Raw genomic sequence first — 18404 nt, 5'->3', positions numbered from 1 at the left:
ATAAGAGGGGACTGCTGCCCTTGACTCCGTTTTAGTATCCCTTTGCTCTTGAGGTTATTTACATCTACTGTATCAAGGCGCCAACAGGACGTCCCGCGGGAAGCTAGCCAGCAGCACTGGTTGGGTAGAGTTCATACCTGTGTCTTCTCCCGGGAGGTCACGTCACTTTGCCGCGACCGCTCCACCAAGGAGCTCCACTCGTGCCGGCCGAATGCACGTGCCGGGGAGCACCTGCGGTCGCCTCCGCCAGGTGTGACGCGAAACAGGTGCTTGTCCGCCCCGCCGGGTTCCTCTCCGCTCCACCGCGCTGGGAGGAGGGACGCCTTCAGCGTGGAGGGGGCGTGGAGATCGATCATTCGGGCCTCCTCTGGACGAGCCTGTGCGAGCCGAGACGCGGAGATCGGCTGGGCATGCCTGGCGCGCCAAGCCGGGTGAGAGGCAAGGGGTCGCCGGGTCGGGGTCGCCGGGCCGGGGTCGCGGGTCTGGGTCGGGCGGGGCGGAGCCGGGAGGGCGGGGGACGGCCGGCGCGAGGCAGTGGGCCCGGAGGGAGGGAGGCGGCTGAAGGGTGGGTGGTCCGGGCTCCGTAGCGGAGCCCCAGGTGTGCATCGCTGGTGGGTGCAGCCCCAAGGGGACAGCCGGTCTCCCTCCGCGACCCAGTTCGGTGGCCACAGCTGCAGTGGGGACGACCCGGGGCGGGGGGGTCTCGCAGGTGGCCACTCTTTCCCGGAAATGCTTACCGGTGCAATGGTCTCTAAAAAGGGCCTGGAGTAGTCAAATTGTCCCTTTTTAAGAACGGGTAATTCTAGATCTTAAAGCGAGTTCTTAGCGATGCTCCCTGCCAAGGCCAGGGCTGTCATTTTAGGGCTGAGGTCACACTGAGGTTGCACGTGGAGCCTTGGTCCCCGGTCCCCAGCCCGGAGTTTTTCGTGAAGCAAGAGATGCTGCCAGCGCACGCTTAGAGCTTTCTTTTACCCTGTTTTGAATGCATAAAACGTTTTTGGTCTGCATGTGTTCCATTTTGCAGAAAGAAGAAAGCGACGAAACGAATACCATGAGGTTCCATAGGAGCCCGCTTTTTTGTTCAAGGCAGGGAAGTAAGAGCAAACCATCGCTGTCTTTCCCCAGTGACATCCTTTGTTTCATTACTTGAAGCCTCCAGCTTTTCTAACACTCATGATGCCAGGAGGGAAATCGCCTTCGAATAAAAGACTCCGTAGGAGTTTATCAACGAACAGAACTAAAAAGAATGAATCTAAGTCCATTGTTTTGTGTTTTAACAATGCACCGCCTGCTAGACTCGCGTGTCCCATTTGTAGTAAAATGGTGCCCAGGTATGACCTAAACCGGCACCTTGATGAAATGTGTGCTGACCCCAGTGATGTCACTCCAGCTGACCCCGGGCATGGTGGCGTAACGAATTCCCACGTGTCCACCGTAGATATAACCAACACTGCCGTAGAGGATGTAACACCACAGAAGTCGTCACCGTTAAAGACAAATTTAACCCTTGACCAAACGGATTCAGCAAAACCGGGCGTAAAAAAGCAGACGAGTCCCTACTTTAAAAGTAACGATAACGAGGCGTGTAAAAATCAAGATGAGCTGAGTCCTCGTCATGTCAAGGTCATTCCTTTGGGAAGCCTGTCATCTAAACTGTCCAGAAAATACATAAAGGCAAAAAGATCAATAGAGAAGAATGAGGAGTTTGCCAATCATACTCCACAGAGTTCCTCAGCCCCGGGGGTTAGGACGGTTAACTGTTCAGAGACCGAGGACAAGGATCAGATGTTGGAAAACAGTTCTCAAAAGGAAAACCTATTTACCTGTGATTCTCTTACGGAACAAAACACTGAAAGTACTGTAGAAGGCGCTACGTTAATAGATGCAGAAAACCAAACCTCCACGCGGGAATGTGGGAGGTCAACCCTCACTCCTGCTTTCTCAGATAATGCTCCTGTGATGTCAGCACCAGAATTAACTCTGGGGAGTAGACTGCAGTCTGCTTCGCAGGCCAGTCTTGCCAAGCAGGAGAGTATCAGTCAAGTGCAGGGCGCAGGTGTTGAAAAACGCGAAGCGGATGTTGAAGCCACAATGACTGTGGCTGCGGAAGCTACACCACAGGTGTCAGATCGGGAGGCACCATCTCATAGTTCTACACACGATGCTTCTAAGGGGAGTGACATCCCCAGATGCCCTCTGGAAGGTGACAGTGGCTTCATGAATGAAGTCGCTTGCGGAGTTCCCTTGGAGCAGGGGTCAGGCTGTGACGGTCATGATGGTCAAACAGTTCCGGCACCCTCGAGCCATCCTTACTACCTTCGGAGTTTCCTTGTGGTGCTGGGAGCCGTACTTGAGAATGAAGATGATAGGATGCTCTTCGACGAACACGACAAGGGGATTGTGACTAAATTTTATCAGTTATCAGGTATCTTAAGCCTCTCTCCTTGCAACTTTTGGGTTCCCATTTGCTGTCCTGGTTTGAGCGGTAATGGACTGGGTAATAATCTGGTGGCCACAAGGAGTCAGTGTGGTTTTGAGAATCATCTGGGACTCCTCCCAGGAGTCAGCCTTGTAGGAGGTTCCCCTGGGGGAGGATGTGTATGGAAAAGAGACGAGGTTTTGTGCCCGTGATGTCTGCGCCTGCAGTATCATGCCTTTATATGTTTCATAGCAGACTCTCAAACAATGTTGTTTAATTCAACATCTTTTCGTTATAACATTAATGAGATGCAATGGGAAGTTAACTCTTGTTTCTATCCATTAGTCTTCAGTGAAATGGGTTTTGTTTTACCTAATGATGTGTTTGGTCATTGTACCACCTTTTCTAGATTAAAAAAAACCCAGTGCAACTTAGAAAATCATACTTTACACTTATTTTGAGCATGTCATCTGGGTTATGGTTAGGTCTGGTTTCTGCACAGCCTTTCCTCAAAATTGAAAGCCAAAAAAAATACAGGAAAAAACACACCGAGGTGTGTGGAGGCCTATTTCCCGCCCCCAACAATATTTTGGGTTCCCGGACTCAGCCTTTTAAAGTCTGGGTGTGGAGGAAGTGGAAACTTACAAGCTAAATTGGTCCATTGAAAAATACTAGGCTGTGCCTGGGTTCCTTGGCAGCCAGTGGGGGCTCCGAGCCAGAGGAGCAGGTCTGGAACAAAAGCCACCCTTGTGACAGCTGCACTGCTTACCCAAAGGGCCATGGCGGCGTGATGGAACTGGGTCCCTCCCGAGGCAGGAAAAGCTTGCTTGGAGGACACGCTGACCTTGGGAGATGGGGAGCCAGGGCTGACTCCTCAGCACATTAGCAAAATTGTGAACATGACGACTAATGATAAAATGAAAGGTTTTGCTTTAAATTCACACACAGTGGAATTATTTCAGAATTCCTTATATTTTAAAAAATTTTTTAAAAATATGTTCATTGATTTTAGAGAGGAAGGGAGAGAGAAACATCAATATGAGAAACACCGATTGGTTGCCTCCCATACGCACCCCAACTGGGGATCGAACCTGCAACCTTTTGGTGCACAGGAAGATGCTCCAACCAGGCCACCCAGCCAGGGTGGAAATCCCTATATTCTTACCATGTGAGCCACACTGGGCACAGCTGCTTTCGGATCCATCGAGCTGCCTTCTCTCCTTGTGCTGTTCTCAGCAGACCATGGACGTGATACCACACGGACTGTTCTATCCAGAGCAGTTGCATCTTTGGTTGAATGCTGGTTGCATTTGTACAAACACTTGCTTGAGTAGCTGGTGGCTCTGTGCTTCCCTCTGATTGGGCAATAGGACCAGGTTCCCCCGTGCGAGTTCTGTGCATCTTTGTGTGTTGCTCTCCATGGCGACTCATTTGCCATCCGTGTGGGAAAGCAGCTACTGCGAATTGCTTTGGCTTCTTTAGGGAAAAAAATATATTGAACATTTTTTTAAAAGATTTTATTTATTTATTTATTTTTTAGAGAGGGAAGGGAGGGAGATAGAGAGAGAGAGAAACATCAATGTGCAGCTGCCGGGGGTCATCGCCTGCAAACCAGGCATGTGCCCTGACTGGGAATCAAACCCACGACACTTCAGTTCGCAGCCCGAGCTCAATCCACTGAGCTACGCCAGCCAGGGCAATATATTGAACATTTTAAAAATATAGTTTTATTATGTTAGAGTTGACAGAAATTCCATGATTATCTGGGTAACAGGGAAACTGAGACCAAACAGGTTAAGTAGCTTGGCTGAGATCACAGAGAGAGAGAGAGGCTACACCCTACCAAAGGTAGCATTTTTTCTTTAATTTATTGATTTGAGAGAGAGAGAGAGAGATTGATTTGTTGTTCCACTTACTCATGCATTCACTGGTTAATTCTTGTATGCACCCTGACTGGGGATTGAACCCACAGCCTTCGTGTATCAGGACGACACTCTAACCAACTGAGCTAGGTACCCAGCCAGGTTGAAATTATTTTCACCCACAAATGGAATGATGCCTATTAGACCGAAAGTAAAGAACAAAATAACTGCAAATCCTGGTAGGGCTTCTCTGAGCAAGGGGAAAGAGTGGCAAGAAAATGGCATTGTGGTGCTTAGAAGTTCTGAAGTGATCAATAATCATTACCCACATTGGAACTTTTTAAATGGCTTCCAGACCATTTAAAATGGTCTACGTCATCTTGTTTAATCTTTCCACCAACTTTGGGAAGGGGGGGTTATTGCTTTCCACCAGCCCCTCCGTATAGAAGAGAAAACGAGGTTTCAGTAAGGCACAGCAATATTCATACAATTCACAAGTGGCAGAACTGTCCATCCTGGGGATCTTCCTGTCCTTTGGTGACAAGCACATGTGACAAGGAGACATCCCCATGGGGACTTTTTAAATTATCCATTTATGTTTAGACAGAGGGGAAGGGAAGGAGAAAGAAAGGGAGAGAAACATCATTGTGTGGTTGCCTCTCACATGGCCCCCTACTGGGGACCTGGCCTGCAACTCAGGCATGTGCCCTGACTGGGAATCAAACTGGTGACCCTTTGGTTTGCAAGGAGGTGCTCAGTCCACTGAGCCACGCCAGCCAGGATGGGACTTTCTATTTCAAATAAATTACATCTTCCACAGGAAGCAAAGATTTTTCTTGGAACATAAGTTGAGGAAGTGTATATGTATTTCTAATACAGTTCATTTTATCTCAGTTTTAAGGAGTAAATGATGTTTGTATGTTGTTTTAGAGAAGAAAGATAACATTTCCCCCTGTTTTTCTTAACCTGATTGCAGAGAGTGGTCAGAAGTTATATGTAAGACTTTTCCAACGTAAGTTCGGCTGGATTAAGATGAGTAAATTGGAGTATGAAGAGATCGCCTCTGACTTAACTCCCGTGGTTGGAGAGCTGCAGCGAGCTGGCTTTCTGCACACAGGTATGATTCGTCGGAGGAAACACAAAATGAAAATAGGACACGAGGAATGAACGTGGTGCAGAATAATGATATCATCAGTGTGGTGCCATTTCCTGGTTGGTGCCTGATAAGCAATAACTGTGTGTTTTTTATTAAGTTGAGTTTTTAATCTTAGGACACTGAATTATTCATGTGACGTTAGAGCTGTTCTTTGCCTTCAGGATTAAGACAACTAGGATTGCCCTGGGTGGTATGGCTTGGTGGATTGAGCGCTGGCCTGCAAATCAAATGGTCGCTGGTTCGATTCCCAGTCAGGGCCCATGCCCGGGTTGCAGGCCAGGTTCCCAGTAGGGGGTGCATGAGAGGCAACCACACATTGAAGTTTCTCTCCCTCTCTTTCTTCCTCCCTTCCCCTCTGTCTAAATAAATACAATCCTAAAAAAGAATTAAAAAAAAAAACTAGGATCATGAAAGAGTGTCTCCTTTTGTCTTCCTGTCTGTCACGTGGTTAGGGCCACCAAGCCACGTAGGACAGGTATGTGGGTGCGTGCCACCAAACGTTCCGCTTCGCCCTCCTCTGCTGTCTCCATCCAGCTGGCACCTCCTTATGTCCTTGCTCAGATTCCTCACTTTATGATAGAATAAAGCTGGTCTGTTTGATGCTAACATCGCCTCTAAAAACTTCATCTACCCCCCACGCAGCGCCCAGCTTAGAGTTTCTAAGGAGATTGCCTCAGGAATTGTTGAGTTGATTGAAGCCTTTGCAAACAGCAGGTAACTTCAGTTGTCTTATCAGAAGCACCAAGTGCCCGGCTCCCTGACCCAGCACAGTTTGGCACTGGAAACCCGAGGATAAGGAGGATGACAAATGAGAGTTTTGGGTTTGAGTTGCCGATCGGTCCAGACTGAAACAAGCAAATCAAGCCAAAGCCAGGTTCCTCTGCGGCTAGAGAATTTGCTCGAGCTCTTGAAAACCATTTCTTTTAAACCCGTTTCAGAATCTGAGTTGCAAGAACTCCCTGAAGCGCTTGAACTCCTTTCTGCTCCCGAACTGAAAACGCTGGCGAAGACCTTCCACGTGGTGAACCCCAGTGCACAGAAACAGCAGCTGGTGGACGCTCTGCTCAAATTGGCCAGACAGCCGTCCGTCTGCACTTGGGGCAAGAAGCCACCTGCCATCGGAGCAGTGATTTTAAAAAGGTTTTGTTGGCTCATGACAGTGCAAACGTTTAAAATATTGATAGGGTATTGATATAAGCTAATAATCTATTAGCTTATAATAGATGAGACCTGCTTTCAAAATGTAATTGCCGATTTCATTTGCAATTAGGTCGAGAAGGCAGATGAATCTTCTTTCTGGTAGCCTGGATTCGTTTTTTTGTTTGATTAATCACAGTTCTTGTGATACCATAGTGATCTCTAGGACCAAGGAAAAGTGGGAGGTGAGGGAATGCAGACCATAGGCCTTTGGTCGATTCTAGTATTTTGTTATTCAGGAAAAATGCAGTTAGAACTAGTGTTCTTGCAGGATTAAAAGGAGACTATCCAAATTCTTATTTTTGGAAACTTTGCATTGAAGTATAATCAGTCCGTCTTCATATGCAACTTCTCCTGAAAACCATTGGTCAGATCTGATACCCAGATGATGAAAAGCGGAAAGTGATTGATTTCTCGATGGTCTGTTTCTCAGAGCCAAGGCCTCGGCCGGACCCTCGCTGAGGCTGTGTCAAGGCCCCCGGGCCATCTTCTCCCGGGTCCTGCTGCTCTTCTCCCTGACCGACTCCCTGGAGGAGGAGGAGGCTCCCTGCGGGGGCCAGGGCCAGCTCTGCACCGTGCTGCTGGTCAACCTGGGCCGTGTGGCGTTCCCTCAGTACACAGTCCGTCGGGAGACCCGAATCTTCCAGGACCGAGACGACCTCATCAGGTCAGATCGTGTTCGCTTGCAGCCAGAGCCGTGTATTCTTAATCTTCTATAAAACGCTTTTTTTTTCAGCCACAGTAGAAACTTAAGTTCCTAGTCAAAAGGTTTTTTTTGTTGTTGTTGTTGGTTATCTTTCTGCCCCATGTGTCCACATATCCGAGACTCTCAGGAGAGTGTAGAAATGTGCTCAGTTACACTTGCCAAAACCGATGAGTTTTGGGTCAGAGCTACAAATGTTTCTCCTGGCTTATGTTCCCAAATAGCTTTTGGCAGGGAGCAGTTTTGAAAGTGGAGACATTTGCACGAACCTGCCTTGGGAATATGTTGTCAGCATGAACAAGATTGAAGATGAGTGTTTTCCTAGTAAGGATGCTTCAGATAACGCTGATACCAACTTCTGTGCTTCTACCAGACCCGTGGATGTGTTAGGTTGGAAATTTTCACCTATTCTGGTACATGGATTTAGTGAATGTTTGGTTTGACTGGCAAAAGTAGGTTTTGATAAACATGGTATAGTTATTAGAGGAAAAAAAATTGCATTTCCTAAAAATGTACCTTTTAGAAGACAAATTTGGACCCCCTAAAATGTCACTTCTGAGTCTCGATTTAAGGTATATGACTCCAGTGAATTGAACTTGATTCTATTTGATTTTAGGAAAGTCGTTGAAATATTGCCTAGCACATTCATTCAAAATAAATCATTGAATCAAAGTAATGCCAATAAAAGCTGACTTCAACCCATTTTGCCTTAGTTCAGCTGGAGCAATGTTTTTTGGAGAATCTTCTAACACTTCCTTTTACCCTGTTTTTAGCTGCTGTGTGTCTTTTTATCTTTTCATTTTTACTCACTTTATACTTTTTGCTTTTGTGAGACGCTGTGCTCAGGAGCCAAGTTCCAGCCTCTATACTATTGAACTGTAAAACTGCTCTGCCTCGGTTTCCTCACCTGTAAAATGGGGAGAATAGTAGTATATTCCTACATACGCATGTGGGTACCTGTGAAGAGCTTAGGGCCTGGCCTCTGGGGGTAGCTTCTTATATCTTAGTTAGTATAATTGCCATTATTACTATTATAGCTAAAGATCACCTTTCAATTCAGTGATTGATAGGACCATGGAGTCACCAAGTTCAAAAGTTGGGGGTGGGCCTATGGAGAAAAAAAATAAACCATATTCTTTGTAGAAAGTAGCTACCATATTTTGCCGTGTATAATGTGCACTATTTTTGCCCAAATCTTCTGAGGGAAAAGTAAGGATGCACAGTATACGTGAGTATGATGATGACAGACTGTGGGTATCATCATAGGTATGATAATCCTGTATATAATGCACACAAAAACGTGGGTATGCATTATACGCGGGGCGCCTTATACACAGCAAAATATGGTATGCTGTAAATAGTAAAAACAATGAAAACTCAAAGGGCCTAGCTATGTAAGTGACGTTAGACTGGACTGACCTGAGGACAGTTGTCCCTGCAGGTACGCAGCCGCCGCCCACACGCTGAGTGACATCTCCGCCGCCATGGTCAGCGGGAACTGGGAAGCAGCGAATGAGCTGTCTCAGCGCGCCAAGAGGGACTGGGACACCCTGAAAAACCACCCTTCCCTGAGGTGAGATGGTGGGGGGGTTTTAGGTCGTTTTCTTCACGGAGCACTTGCTCCTTTGGTCCTGCGGTCAGACCCGCTGTGGAGGTGAGGCTCCTGGTTGCTTGGCGCAGTCGCGCTGCTGTCTGAAAGGGAGGGGGCGTCTGCACGTTTGAGGGGGACTCGCTGTAATTCAGGTCCCTGAGCACCAGACACTCAGGGGAGCCAGCAGTGGGCTGGCTGTCCCTGGCCGTCTGGGCGTGCTGGCTCCCCTGAGTATCGGTGAGCTGACGTTGAATTTAACAGGTTGGGGGGACCCAGCCTCCGGCAGACGTTGTGGGGAGTGTGCCAGACGGGCTCTCTCCATGGGAGTTCAAAGACAGGTGTTATCCTGAAAAGGGAAATGGAGTTGAACACTTACTTCCAGAGTTCAAGGTCATGGTGCCTGAGCCTTCCCCTTTTCTGGTTTGATGTTAAAGGTATTCCATATTTGAGAAATGTTTCCCTTATTGTTACACAGCCATGAGAAAAATCAGGCCATACTGTGAAATATGTCTTCTGGGAAGACATTTAGGACTTAAAGTTCATACAGAAATAGCCCTGGCTGGTGTAGCTCAGTGGACTGAGTGTGGGCTGCGAACCAAGGGGTCGCCGGTTTGATTCCCAGTCAGGGTTGCGGGCCAGGTCCCTGGTACAGGGCACTCGAGAGGCAACCACACATTGATAATCAACTTCCTCTCATTCTCCTCCTCTTCACCTCTCTCTGAAAGTGAAAAAATAAAATCTTAAAAAAAAAAAAAAGAAAGAATAGAGGAACACAGTCGAACCAGAGGCATGGACACAGGGAAAAGACGGACAGCTGTCTGAGGGGAGGGGGCTTGAGGGGGGCTGGATGAAAGCAGGTGAAGGGTTAGCCACAGAACGTGTATGTGTGACCCACGGACACAGACAATGGTGTGGGGATGGCCAGAGGGACGGGGGTGGGGGTGCAGGGGCTGGGTGGAGGTGGGCAAAGGGGGTGGGGAATGGGGACATCTGTAATAGTGCCAACTAATAAGAAAAATATTTTTAAATAATAACTTTTTTTAAAAGGTAGGCACTCAGTCTGCTTTGTCACTGCTCAGGATTGCCTCACAATAAATAAACCAAACTCCAAACCATGGGTGTGTCCACATTCATTTCAGATACCACGAGAACTTACCACTCTTCCTGCGGTGCTTCACTGTCGGGTGGGTTTACACAAGAATTCTCTCTCGGGCCGTCGAAATCCTGCAGAGGCTCCACATGTACAAGGTGAGAACGCAGATTTCCATCCAGCCTTTCGGGACAGTTCAGCGGTGCGTGGGTGGGGGCGGAGCCCACCCGGCTGTCGACAGTTTCCACAGACACTTAAAGTGGGCGGCCCGCCGTCTGCTGGGTCAGCAGGGCCGTGGCTGGGCGGCCCGCTGTGCTGGGAGCTGGCCTGAGGGTCCCGGACACGGCCCCACACGGAGCCCAGTCACAGTCCCTGCGACTGAGCCCCTCCGGAGCGCCGGGTGGCCCTGGGGCGGTCTCCCGCAGGCTCTCTGTCCCCCTCACAGCTGTCACAGACTGTCTGGAGGTAATTTATCATCACAAAGCCGAAATTTGGTCATATCCTTTCTTGCACTGAACTCTGTGAGATCGCGCAAGTTAACCTCTGTTACGTTCCATGTTCTGTTTTGGAAAATGGTTTTTTTACAGAGGATTTGCCAAAGCTGGGTTCTTGACCTGGGTCCCTGAATCGGGAGGGTCCACGGGAAGAGTTTTGGGGACTCTGGACCCCGCAATTATGTGTACATGGGGTTTGTGCATTTTTTCTTAGGGCAGTCAGGAGATGTTGCAGAGAGACCCACGGACAACAGATTAAGAATGACTGAGCGATTTGTGCAAATTTAGACCAGAAAGCGCCCCTGTGAAGATGTCCTGCCCACCCCAAATTTCTCACTGCACTGGCCTCAGGATCTGCAAGGGCTCCTGGGAGCCGGTGGGGCTTGGCTGCCTGGAACTTGATCCCACGTGGCCCCGTGTCGGTGACTTATCTGCAAGAATGCCATGCACCCACGGGGACACCTCAGGGAGCTCAGGCCCCTCCAGGGGGTGGCCGTGGCCATGGCCTGACAGCAAAAGGGGAAGCTGTGCTTTGTAAACACGTTGCCAATCTCACTTGTTTTTCTGGCACATGTGAGCCTCACGGGTTTCCTTTGTTGTTGCCACAGGAAGCGGTCAAGGAACTCGAGGACCTTCTGGCCCAGAAGATCTACTGTCCCGACAGCAGAGGCCGCTGGTGGGACCGGCTGGCTCTCAACCTGCACCAGCACTTGAAACGCCTGGAACCGGTCGGTAATCAGTTGCTGCGCACGCCTGAGTTGTGCCATTTGCACTTTTCATAAACTGGAAAAGTCTAGCAGCGTGTTGCCACCTTAAACATTTACATGTCACTAGGACATTCATCGTTTAACCTCCTTTTCTCCGTGTTTTCCCTAAAAGACATAGCAAGGTCGCGCTCTAGGCCGGGGGGTTGGAGTGTTGTCCCATACACCAAAAGGTCTGGGGTTCAATTCCCAGGCAGGGCACGTGCCTGGGTTGCAAGTTCAATGCTGTCAGGGCACGTATGGGAGGCAACCAGTTGATGTTTCTCACATCAGTGTTTCTCTCTGTCTCTCTGTTTCTCTAAAACCAATGAACATTAAAAAGAAAAGAAAGAATGAGGTCGCTACCACAAGCGTGGCAGGGAAGGCAGGAGACTTTTGTCCTGTGCTCACTGATGTGGGAGCAGTTGGCAAATCAGGGCTGGCAGCGGGACCTGTGCTGGGATTCAGGAATTAACCCGGCAGGGGAGGGGGCGAGGGGCCAGGAGAGTTGACAGCTGCGCCCTCAGCAGGGGCTTTCCAGGAAGGGGCTTCCGTTCTGGGAATGGAGGTTTTGTTTATTGGTTGCTCAGGGGCCTCCGGGTGTGAGGCTGCTGAAGGAAGTAGCTGCTCATGGCAGCTACTGATGAGTAGCTCTGTCCCCCTGTGAGCTACTGCACTTGGCTGCTGCACAGGCCACCTTCTCCGTTGGGGACTCCCTGGGGCCGGCGGCACGGGGCCTCTGCAGCTGAGCCCGGGCGGCAAACAGTGGCCCTTTGTGTGTGTGGCTGCTGAGTCCTCCCACCCGTCCTCGGGCTGGCCTCGCCCTGGCCACGCACGGTGCTTCTGAGGGCTTCTGTTTTCCCCAGGAGCTCGTTCCCGGAGTCGGGGTGATGCAGGGGTGGAGACATTGACCTTGGGTGTGGAGACACGGCGGGCTGTTTTCACCGCCCTCAGCTGAAGAGGTGCCTTGTGAGCCGGAGGAGGTCGGGCCGGGGAAGCCGCTCTCCGCCGTCCGGGAGGAGGGTGGGGCTGGTGTCTCCTTCCCGCACTGTGGTCACGTGGCTGGAACAGCCACAGAGGGCACCTGCCAGCCCACGGGCAGACGTTCAGAGAGGCTGTGTGCAGGCTGCTGCTTCCTTTCGTGGGAATAGGGGTTCAAACAAGCGGGCAGCGTCCCCTCGCTGCCCCACCCCCCACTCTGCTGATGGGAGTGTGTACTTCCATTCCCAGAGGGAGAGGAGCGACAAAGCTTATTTGGGAGATGGATGGAAAATCTCGGTTCCTTTTAGCCGTTTTCCAAAGCTCTTCCTCGCCACCCTCACCATCTTCATCATTCCCCTTACCACTCCTGGCGTTCTCAACATCAGTCCTGGAACTGGCTGGTGCCCGCCGGCCAGGCCAGGCCAAGGTGGGTGGCCCCGCTGTCCCCTGCCTGCGGCCAGGCCCCCACCGGCCTGGCTCCTGCCAGTGCCTCATCCTCGATTCCTTTTGACCATTCCACTGCTGATGGCCTGACCCTTGGTGGATTTTTCAGGGTGGTTTTCTTTTTTTACTTTATATTTTATAGTAAAATGTACATCACATAAATAAAGCCTGCCACTGGCACAGTCTCTAAGTGTACAGTTCAGTGGCCTTAATCACACTCATAACGATGTGACAGCATCGCCTCTATTTCCCGTTTTCGTCCCCCCCAACAGAACCCCTGCACCCATTAAGCCGTTACCCCACCCCCTCCTACCCCCAGCCCCTCGTGCCCTCTGATCTAACCTCTGTTCCCGTCACTTGGCCTGTCCCAGGTACTTCACATCAATGGACTCACACAGTGTCTGTCCTTTTGTCGCTGCCCTGTTCCACCGGGGACAGTGTCCTCCAGGTCCCTCCCTCGGTGGCACGTGCCAGCATCTCCCTCCTCTTCAAGGCTGAGTCCTATTCCATTTTCTGGATCACATTTTCTCCCACCTGTCGGCGAACACTTGGGTTGTTCCCGCCTTGTGGCGGTTGTGAATGACGCTGCTGAGGACACAGCGAGTGCGAGTCTCTGTTGGAAAATACCCCACATGGGGGATGGCTGGGTCCTAGGGTGGTTCCATGTTTAGCTTTTCGAGGAAGCCCCCAACTTTTTTCCACAGCATTTGAATCATTTTTACATTTCTTATTTATTTATTTTTAGAGAGGGAAGGAAGGGAGAAAGAGAGAAACATCAATGTGCCATTGCTGGGGGCCGTGGCTTGCAACCCAGGCATGTGCCCTGACTGGGAATTGAACCTGCGATGCTTTGGTTCGCAGCCCGCGCTCAATCCACTGAGCTATGCCAGCCAGGGCCTATTTTTACATTTCTGCCAGCAGTGCACAAGGGCTCCAGTTCCACCCCCTTTGTTCCCAGCACTCACTGCTTCCTGTTGCCTGATGACCGTCATCCTAGCTGGGGGGTTTCAGTGGGTTTATTGGTCCAAGTCTGAATAACCGTAGGAAATGCATTTTAGCTCTTGCAAACCTAAGCTTCTCCCTGAGTGAGAAGCCTGGACAGCTCTGGATGAGACTCACCTAGGAGCCCCTAAGTGGTCACACACCTGGGCCCTGCCCTGGAGGTGCTCCCTCTGTGGCTCAGGGGCGGGGACACCTGTGTCTCTCACAGCCCCCAGGTGATGCCCCGAGAACCACTGAGCCCGGTCTGGCTCTCCCATCATCTCCTGGGGCCCATGCTCCAGGGTGTCCTGGACTTGCTGGGTCTCCATGAGGGAGTGGCAGCTGAGAGGTAACTGGGAGGTCAGGTCAGGAGCCTGGTCCCTGGTGCTCCAGATGTTTGTAGTCAGGGAGCAGCGTGACTCACCTGCGCACGCAGAGTATCACAATGACACCTCAGGAATAGTCTTCATCTCTACAAGGGCTATTTGGCTCACTGCTAATGAGAAAAACTCAGTCACTCACCAACAGCAGAGTTTCCCGTCACATGAATTCCCTGGATGCATCCTGGGCTTTCTGGACTCTGATGCGGGACCTCCTTCTTTGCTAGGCTATCAAGTGCATCGCCGCAGGGCTGGCGGATCCCGAGGTGAGAACAGGGCACCGCCTTTCCCTGTACCAGAGAGCCGTGCGCCTGAGAGAATCCCCGAGCTGTCAGAAGTATAGGCACCTCTTCCGCCGGCTGCCGGAAATCATCGTGCAGGATGTGAAACACGTGAGTCTTGTCTTTCGGGTTCCGTCCTGAGTGAAGACAGCCCAGGATGGTTTGGAGTGTGTGTCTTCTTCTTCTTCTTCTTTTTTTTAATTTTTAAAAAAGATTTTATTTATTTTTAGAGAGGGAAGGGAGGGAGAAGGACAGAGAGAGAGAAACATCAATGTGCGGTTGCTGGGGGCCGTGGCCTGCAACCCAGGCATGTGCCCTGACTGGGAATCGAACCTGCGATACTTTGGTTTGCAGCCCACGCTCAATCCACTGAGCTACACCAGCCAGGGCTGCGTCTTCTTTTAGACTTAGAAAACAGAACTCACATTGGACCATGGCTTGGCCATTGTTCCCTGTCTTCACCCCAGTCCTCCCGACTTGGGCTGGGCTGGCTGCCAGGTTTGTGTATGACCTGGGTGGAGCGACTTTCTGGAAAAATCCCAGGTCAGAAGCTCACAGCCTTTGCCAGTTTCGCCTTCTCAGTCAGGGCGCGTGGAGAGCGGCTCTGGGGGTCCACGTGTTCCCCGGGGCCGGGGCAGTGACCCGGCCACCTCCTCGCAGGTGCCACAGTGCAGGTCACGCAGCCTTGAGCTCTGCTAAGAAAAGTGGCTTTGGGGCATGTAAGACGGTGTGTCCTCGGGACACCAAAGTCAGGTTCATGGGCGCTCTCCTGTCGCCACCTCAGGTGACCATCACGGGCCGGCTGTGCCCGCAGCACGGTATGGGCAAGTCCGTGTTTGTGATGGAAGCTGGGGGGGCCGCCACCCCCACCACCGTGCTGTGCTCCGTGGAGGAGCTGGCGCTGGCCTATTACAGACGCAGCGGCTTCGACCAAGGTAACCAGCGCACGGCGTGTCTCCAGGCCTCCCGGTCACCCTGGGACATTGGTCAGCTGTCGTCCACCCGTCCTGTCCCCCCAGTGGACGACGCTGCTGACCAGGAGGGGTGGGGAAGGGAATGAGACGGACTCTGGTTGTTAGAGATCGTCTTCCTCTGTTCGGCCCACGTTTCAGCCACCACCTCACGCCTGTGGGGAAAAGTGCTCAGTGGCGGTGGCGCAGGGACTCGGGGGGGATGTTAGAAGCCAGCGACATGGGTTTTGCTCCCAGGCTGTTTCTGTGGATAAGCCACGTAATATTAACAAATGAGCTAGGGACGGCATGAGTGTGGCCTTCGAATCCCCAGTTGCTCTGTGATTCCCTGCGAGTCGAGGAGGTGGGTTGTGGTGGCGGTTCCCGACCAGAAGAAAGTGCCTGACTTTTCCTGTGTGTGTGTGTGTGTGTGTGTGTGTGTGTGTGGTCTGGCCGCAGGGATTCACGGGGAAGGGTCCACCTTCAGCACGCTGTTCGGCCTCCTCCTGTGGGACGTCATCTTCATGGACGGGATTCCGGATGTCTTCAGAACTGCCTACCAGGTAGCCGGCCGAGCTCCGGGGTCCTGGCTGTGCATCCGTCTGTCCGTCACCCACACCCACCTGGGCCATGTGTCTGTGGCCCCCCCGCCAAACCTGCCGGCACAGCCTTTTTGTCATGGTGCTCGTTTCAAGTTTGAGCCTTGAAGGTGAATTGACCTTCAACATTCCATTTGCAACGTTAGTGTATCTGTAGCTTCGACCTTTTTGAGCACCTGCCGGGGTCCAGGTGTGTGCCAGGTGCTGTCACAGGTGCCGTCTGTCACACGTGCCTGCTAAGAGTTCCACTGATTCCCCTAAAAACGCCTTCCATGTTATTACTCTAAAAACCAGTGGAATAAATTGCTTTTATGTTAGATATTTTTCACCCGCCCCTTGAGAAAAAACAATGTGCCAGTTCAACCAGATGCGCCAGCTGTGTTGACCAGTCTCTCTGATGGCTCGGGTCTCGCCAGGCGTTCCCGCTGGACTTGCACACGGACAGCTTCTTCGCCAGCCGGGAGCCGGCCATCGAGGCCAGGCTGCAGCAGATCCACGGTGCCCCTGCCGAGCGCCTGCGAGCCTGGGTGGCGGACGTGTGGCAGGCCCAGGCAGGCCGAGCGGCTTCCGTAGTCAGCTGGGATCGCTTCGCTTCCCTTGAGCAAGCTCAGGTGAAAATCCGCACGCCAGACACACGCACACAGATGTGCGTGTACGCGTATGCATGAATCTGGGTGTGTGCGCATGTATGGGACAGTGCCCCAGCCCAGATGCCAGCTGTCGGTGGGGACATGTCGAGGCATACAAGTCCACCATGCCTCCTCCCCCGTGGTGGGCAGCTTCCTGTCGTCTGACCTGTGGCCCCTGGCAGTGGGGATGCTGTCCCTGTCCCTGTGGCTGAAGCCTCTGTAAGTCGGTGCAGCCCTATTCCAAATTGCTTCCCCGCCTGCTCCCAGGGTTTTCCTGGCTGGCAGAAGGGAGGGAACTGGCAAAGGAAAACTGACTTCTCAGAGCTGCTGGGGGAATTTTAGCCGGCGGCTCTGGAGTCCTGGTGCAAACAGCAAAACCGTACCTGGCACCCTCAGACCCACGTCTGTTGGATTCCACTGAGCCCGTCCTTATGGTCACTGGGAGTATTTCAGGGCCACGGTCACCAGGGAGGGGCTGGTCACCCGCGTTTCTGTGTTCAGGACCTGGTTTCCTGCATGGGGGGCCCTATCCTGAGCGGCGTGTGCCGACGCCTGGCTGTGGACTTCCGGCACTGCCGAGGGGGCCTGCCCGACCTGGTGGTGTGGAACTCCCAAAGTCATCGCTTCAAGGTCAGTGGAGCTGGGATGGGAAGTCCTGTTTGTAATTGGATCAGCGACGTCATCCCGGGTCCCCCTTGAGCCAAGTCTCGTGTGGTTGTTGGGGAGATCGAATACCTAGAAAACTACTGAGGTGAAGGCCAGGGTCCTGCAGCGGCTGGGGAGGCCTCCCTGGCTCCCTGCGTGGGCCTGCCTTCCACAGGGCGCTCACATGAGCAAGATGGTAGTCCGTCCCTTCTCACCTGATCTCGGGAGTGATGTGCCGTCATGCTCGCTGTGTCCTGCTGTTAGAAGGTCACTGGGTACAACCCACGCTCAAGGGCAGTGTGGTGTAGGGGCTTGCACACCAGGAGGCCAGGAGGACTGGGCGCTATTTCTGAAGCTGCCGAGAGCAAGCACCTCCCGTGTTGTAGGCCCGATGCCTCCCTGGCCTCATGCCACCCACAGTCCACTGTAGGTGAGCTGTTTTCTCATCGGTGAGCTTTGAGATTGAAGAAAAAAAAAAAGCAAACTCTGGGTATTGTCCTTTATCAGGTATATTGCATCCCAGTCTGTGGCTTGTTTGTTTTCTTACTAGTGTCTTTTTAAGAGTAGAAGTTTTCAATGTTGACAGCCGTGCAGTACAACAGAATGAACCATGTAAGGAACCGCAGCGAACACTAGCTTACTTGCACGGCTGTCCTGTCTCCGTGAGATGCTAATCGTTCTAAAACTGCCCTTCCAGCTGGTGGAAGTCAAGGGCCCCAACGACCGCCTTTCCCAGAAGCAGATGATCTGGCTGGACGAGCTGCAGAAGCTGGGGGCGGACGTCGAGGTCTGCCACGTGGTCGCCGTGGGAGCCAAGGGCAGAGGCCTCGACTGAGAGCCGTGGGCCTAGGACTTTCAAAAGCTTCAGTGCAATTATGTTTCATTTCCTTTTGACATTGTGGTTGTCGGCAATAAACCTGAGAGGACACTTGGTATGGGCTTGAATATACACACACCTTGATTCCACACAGCAGTAATGAACTTTGTAAAAAGGGGACAACTTGGGTGGCCGTTTTAGGAACCGGAGACTTTTACCAAACCAGCTGAGAACCCCCTGACAAATGAAACTGTGCACAGCTTTTATAAAAGGAGCGTGCACGCCTGCAAACAGATTCTAAGTTTCCCCTTCTACTTCACCCAGCTGTTAACCTGTCTCATTTTACCATTATCCAAGAAGGGCATGAGCAGTTCAAATTCTTATTTCTTTAAGAATTAAAAAGCAAATTCTCATCAAGTTGCTTAGTGCATCAGTCAGTGCC

General features: G+C 51.6%; 1 protein-coding gene across 4 annotated transcripts; it reads left to right on the top strand.

Annotated features, from left to right (window-relative positions):
* Positions 1 to 333: 333 nt before the first annotated feature.
* Positions 334 to 18078, top strand: FAN1 (FANCD2 and FANCI associated nuclease 1). Of its 4 annotated transcripts, none has more exons than XM_028502315.2 (14): positions 334 to 431; positions 1025 to 2425; positions 5258 to 5398; positions 6376 to 6577; positions 7068 to 7301; positions 8779 to 8910; positions 10068 to 10176; positions 11121 to 11240; positions 14269 to 14433; positions 15107 to 15257; positions 15732 to 15835; positions 16288 to 16482; positions 17002 to 17130; positions 17843 to 18078. In XM_028502315.2, the coding sequence occupies exons 2-14, from the start codon at positions 1174 to 1176 to the stop codon at positions 17978 to 17980; spliced, it is 3072 nt and encodes a 1023-aa protein (XP_028358116.1). In that variant the 5' UTR covers positions 334 to 431; positions 1025 to 1173; the 3' UTR covers positions 17981 to 18078. The 4 variants fall into 4 exon arrangements, with proteins under 4 accessions (XP_028358116.1, XP_035868829.1, XP_035868831.1 ...); XM_036012936.1 differs by lacking the exon at positions 334 to 431 and adding an exon at positions 504 to 611; XM_036012938.1 differs by lacking the exons at positions 334 to 431; positions 5258 to 5398 and adding an exon at positions 504 to 611.
* The last annotated feature ends 326 nt before the right edge of the window (positions 18079 to 18404 follow it).

The sequence above is a fragment of the Phyllostomus discolor genome, chromosome 12, assembly GCF_004126475.2.
Source record: "Phyllostomus discolor isolate MPI-MPIP mPhyDis1 chromosome 12, mPhyDis1.pri.v3, whole genome shotgun sequence".
Taxonomy (NCBI): Eukaryota; Metazoa; Chordata; class Mammalia; order Chiroptera; family Phyllostomidae; genus Phyllostomus; species Phyllostomus discolor.
This window is presented reverse-complemented; position numbering and strand designations above follow the sequence as displayed.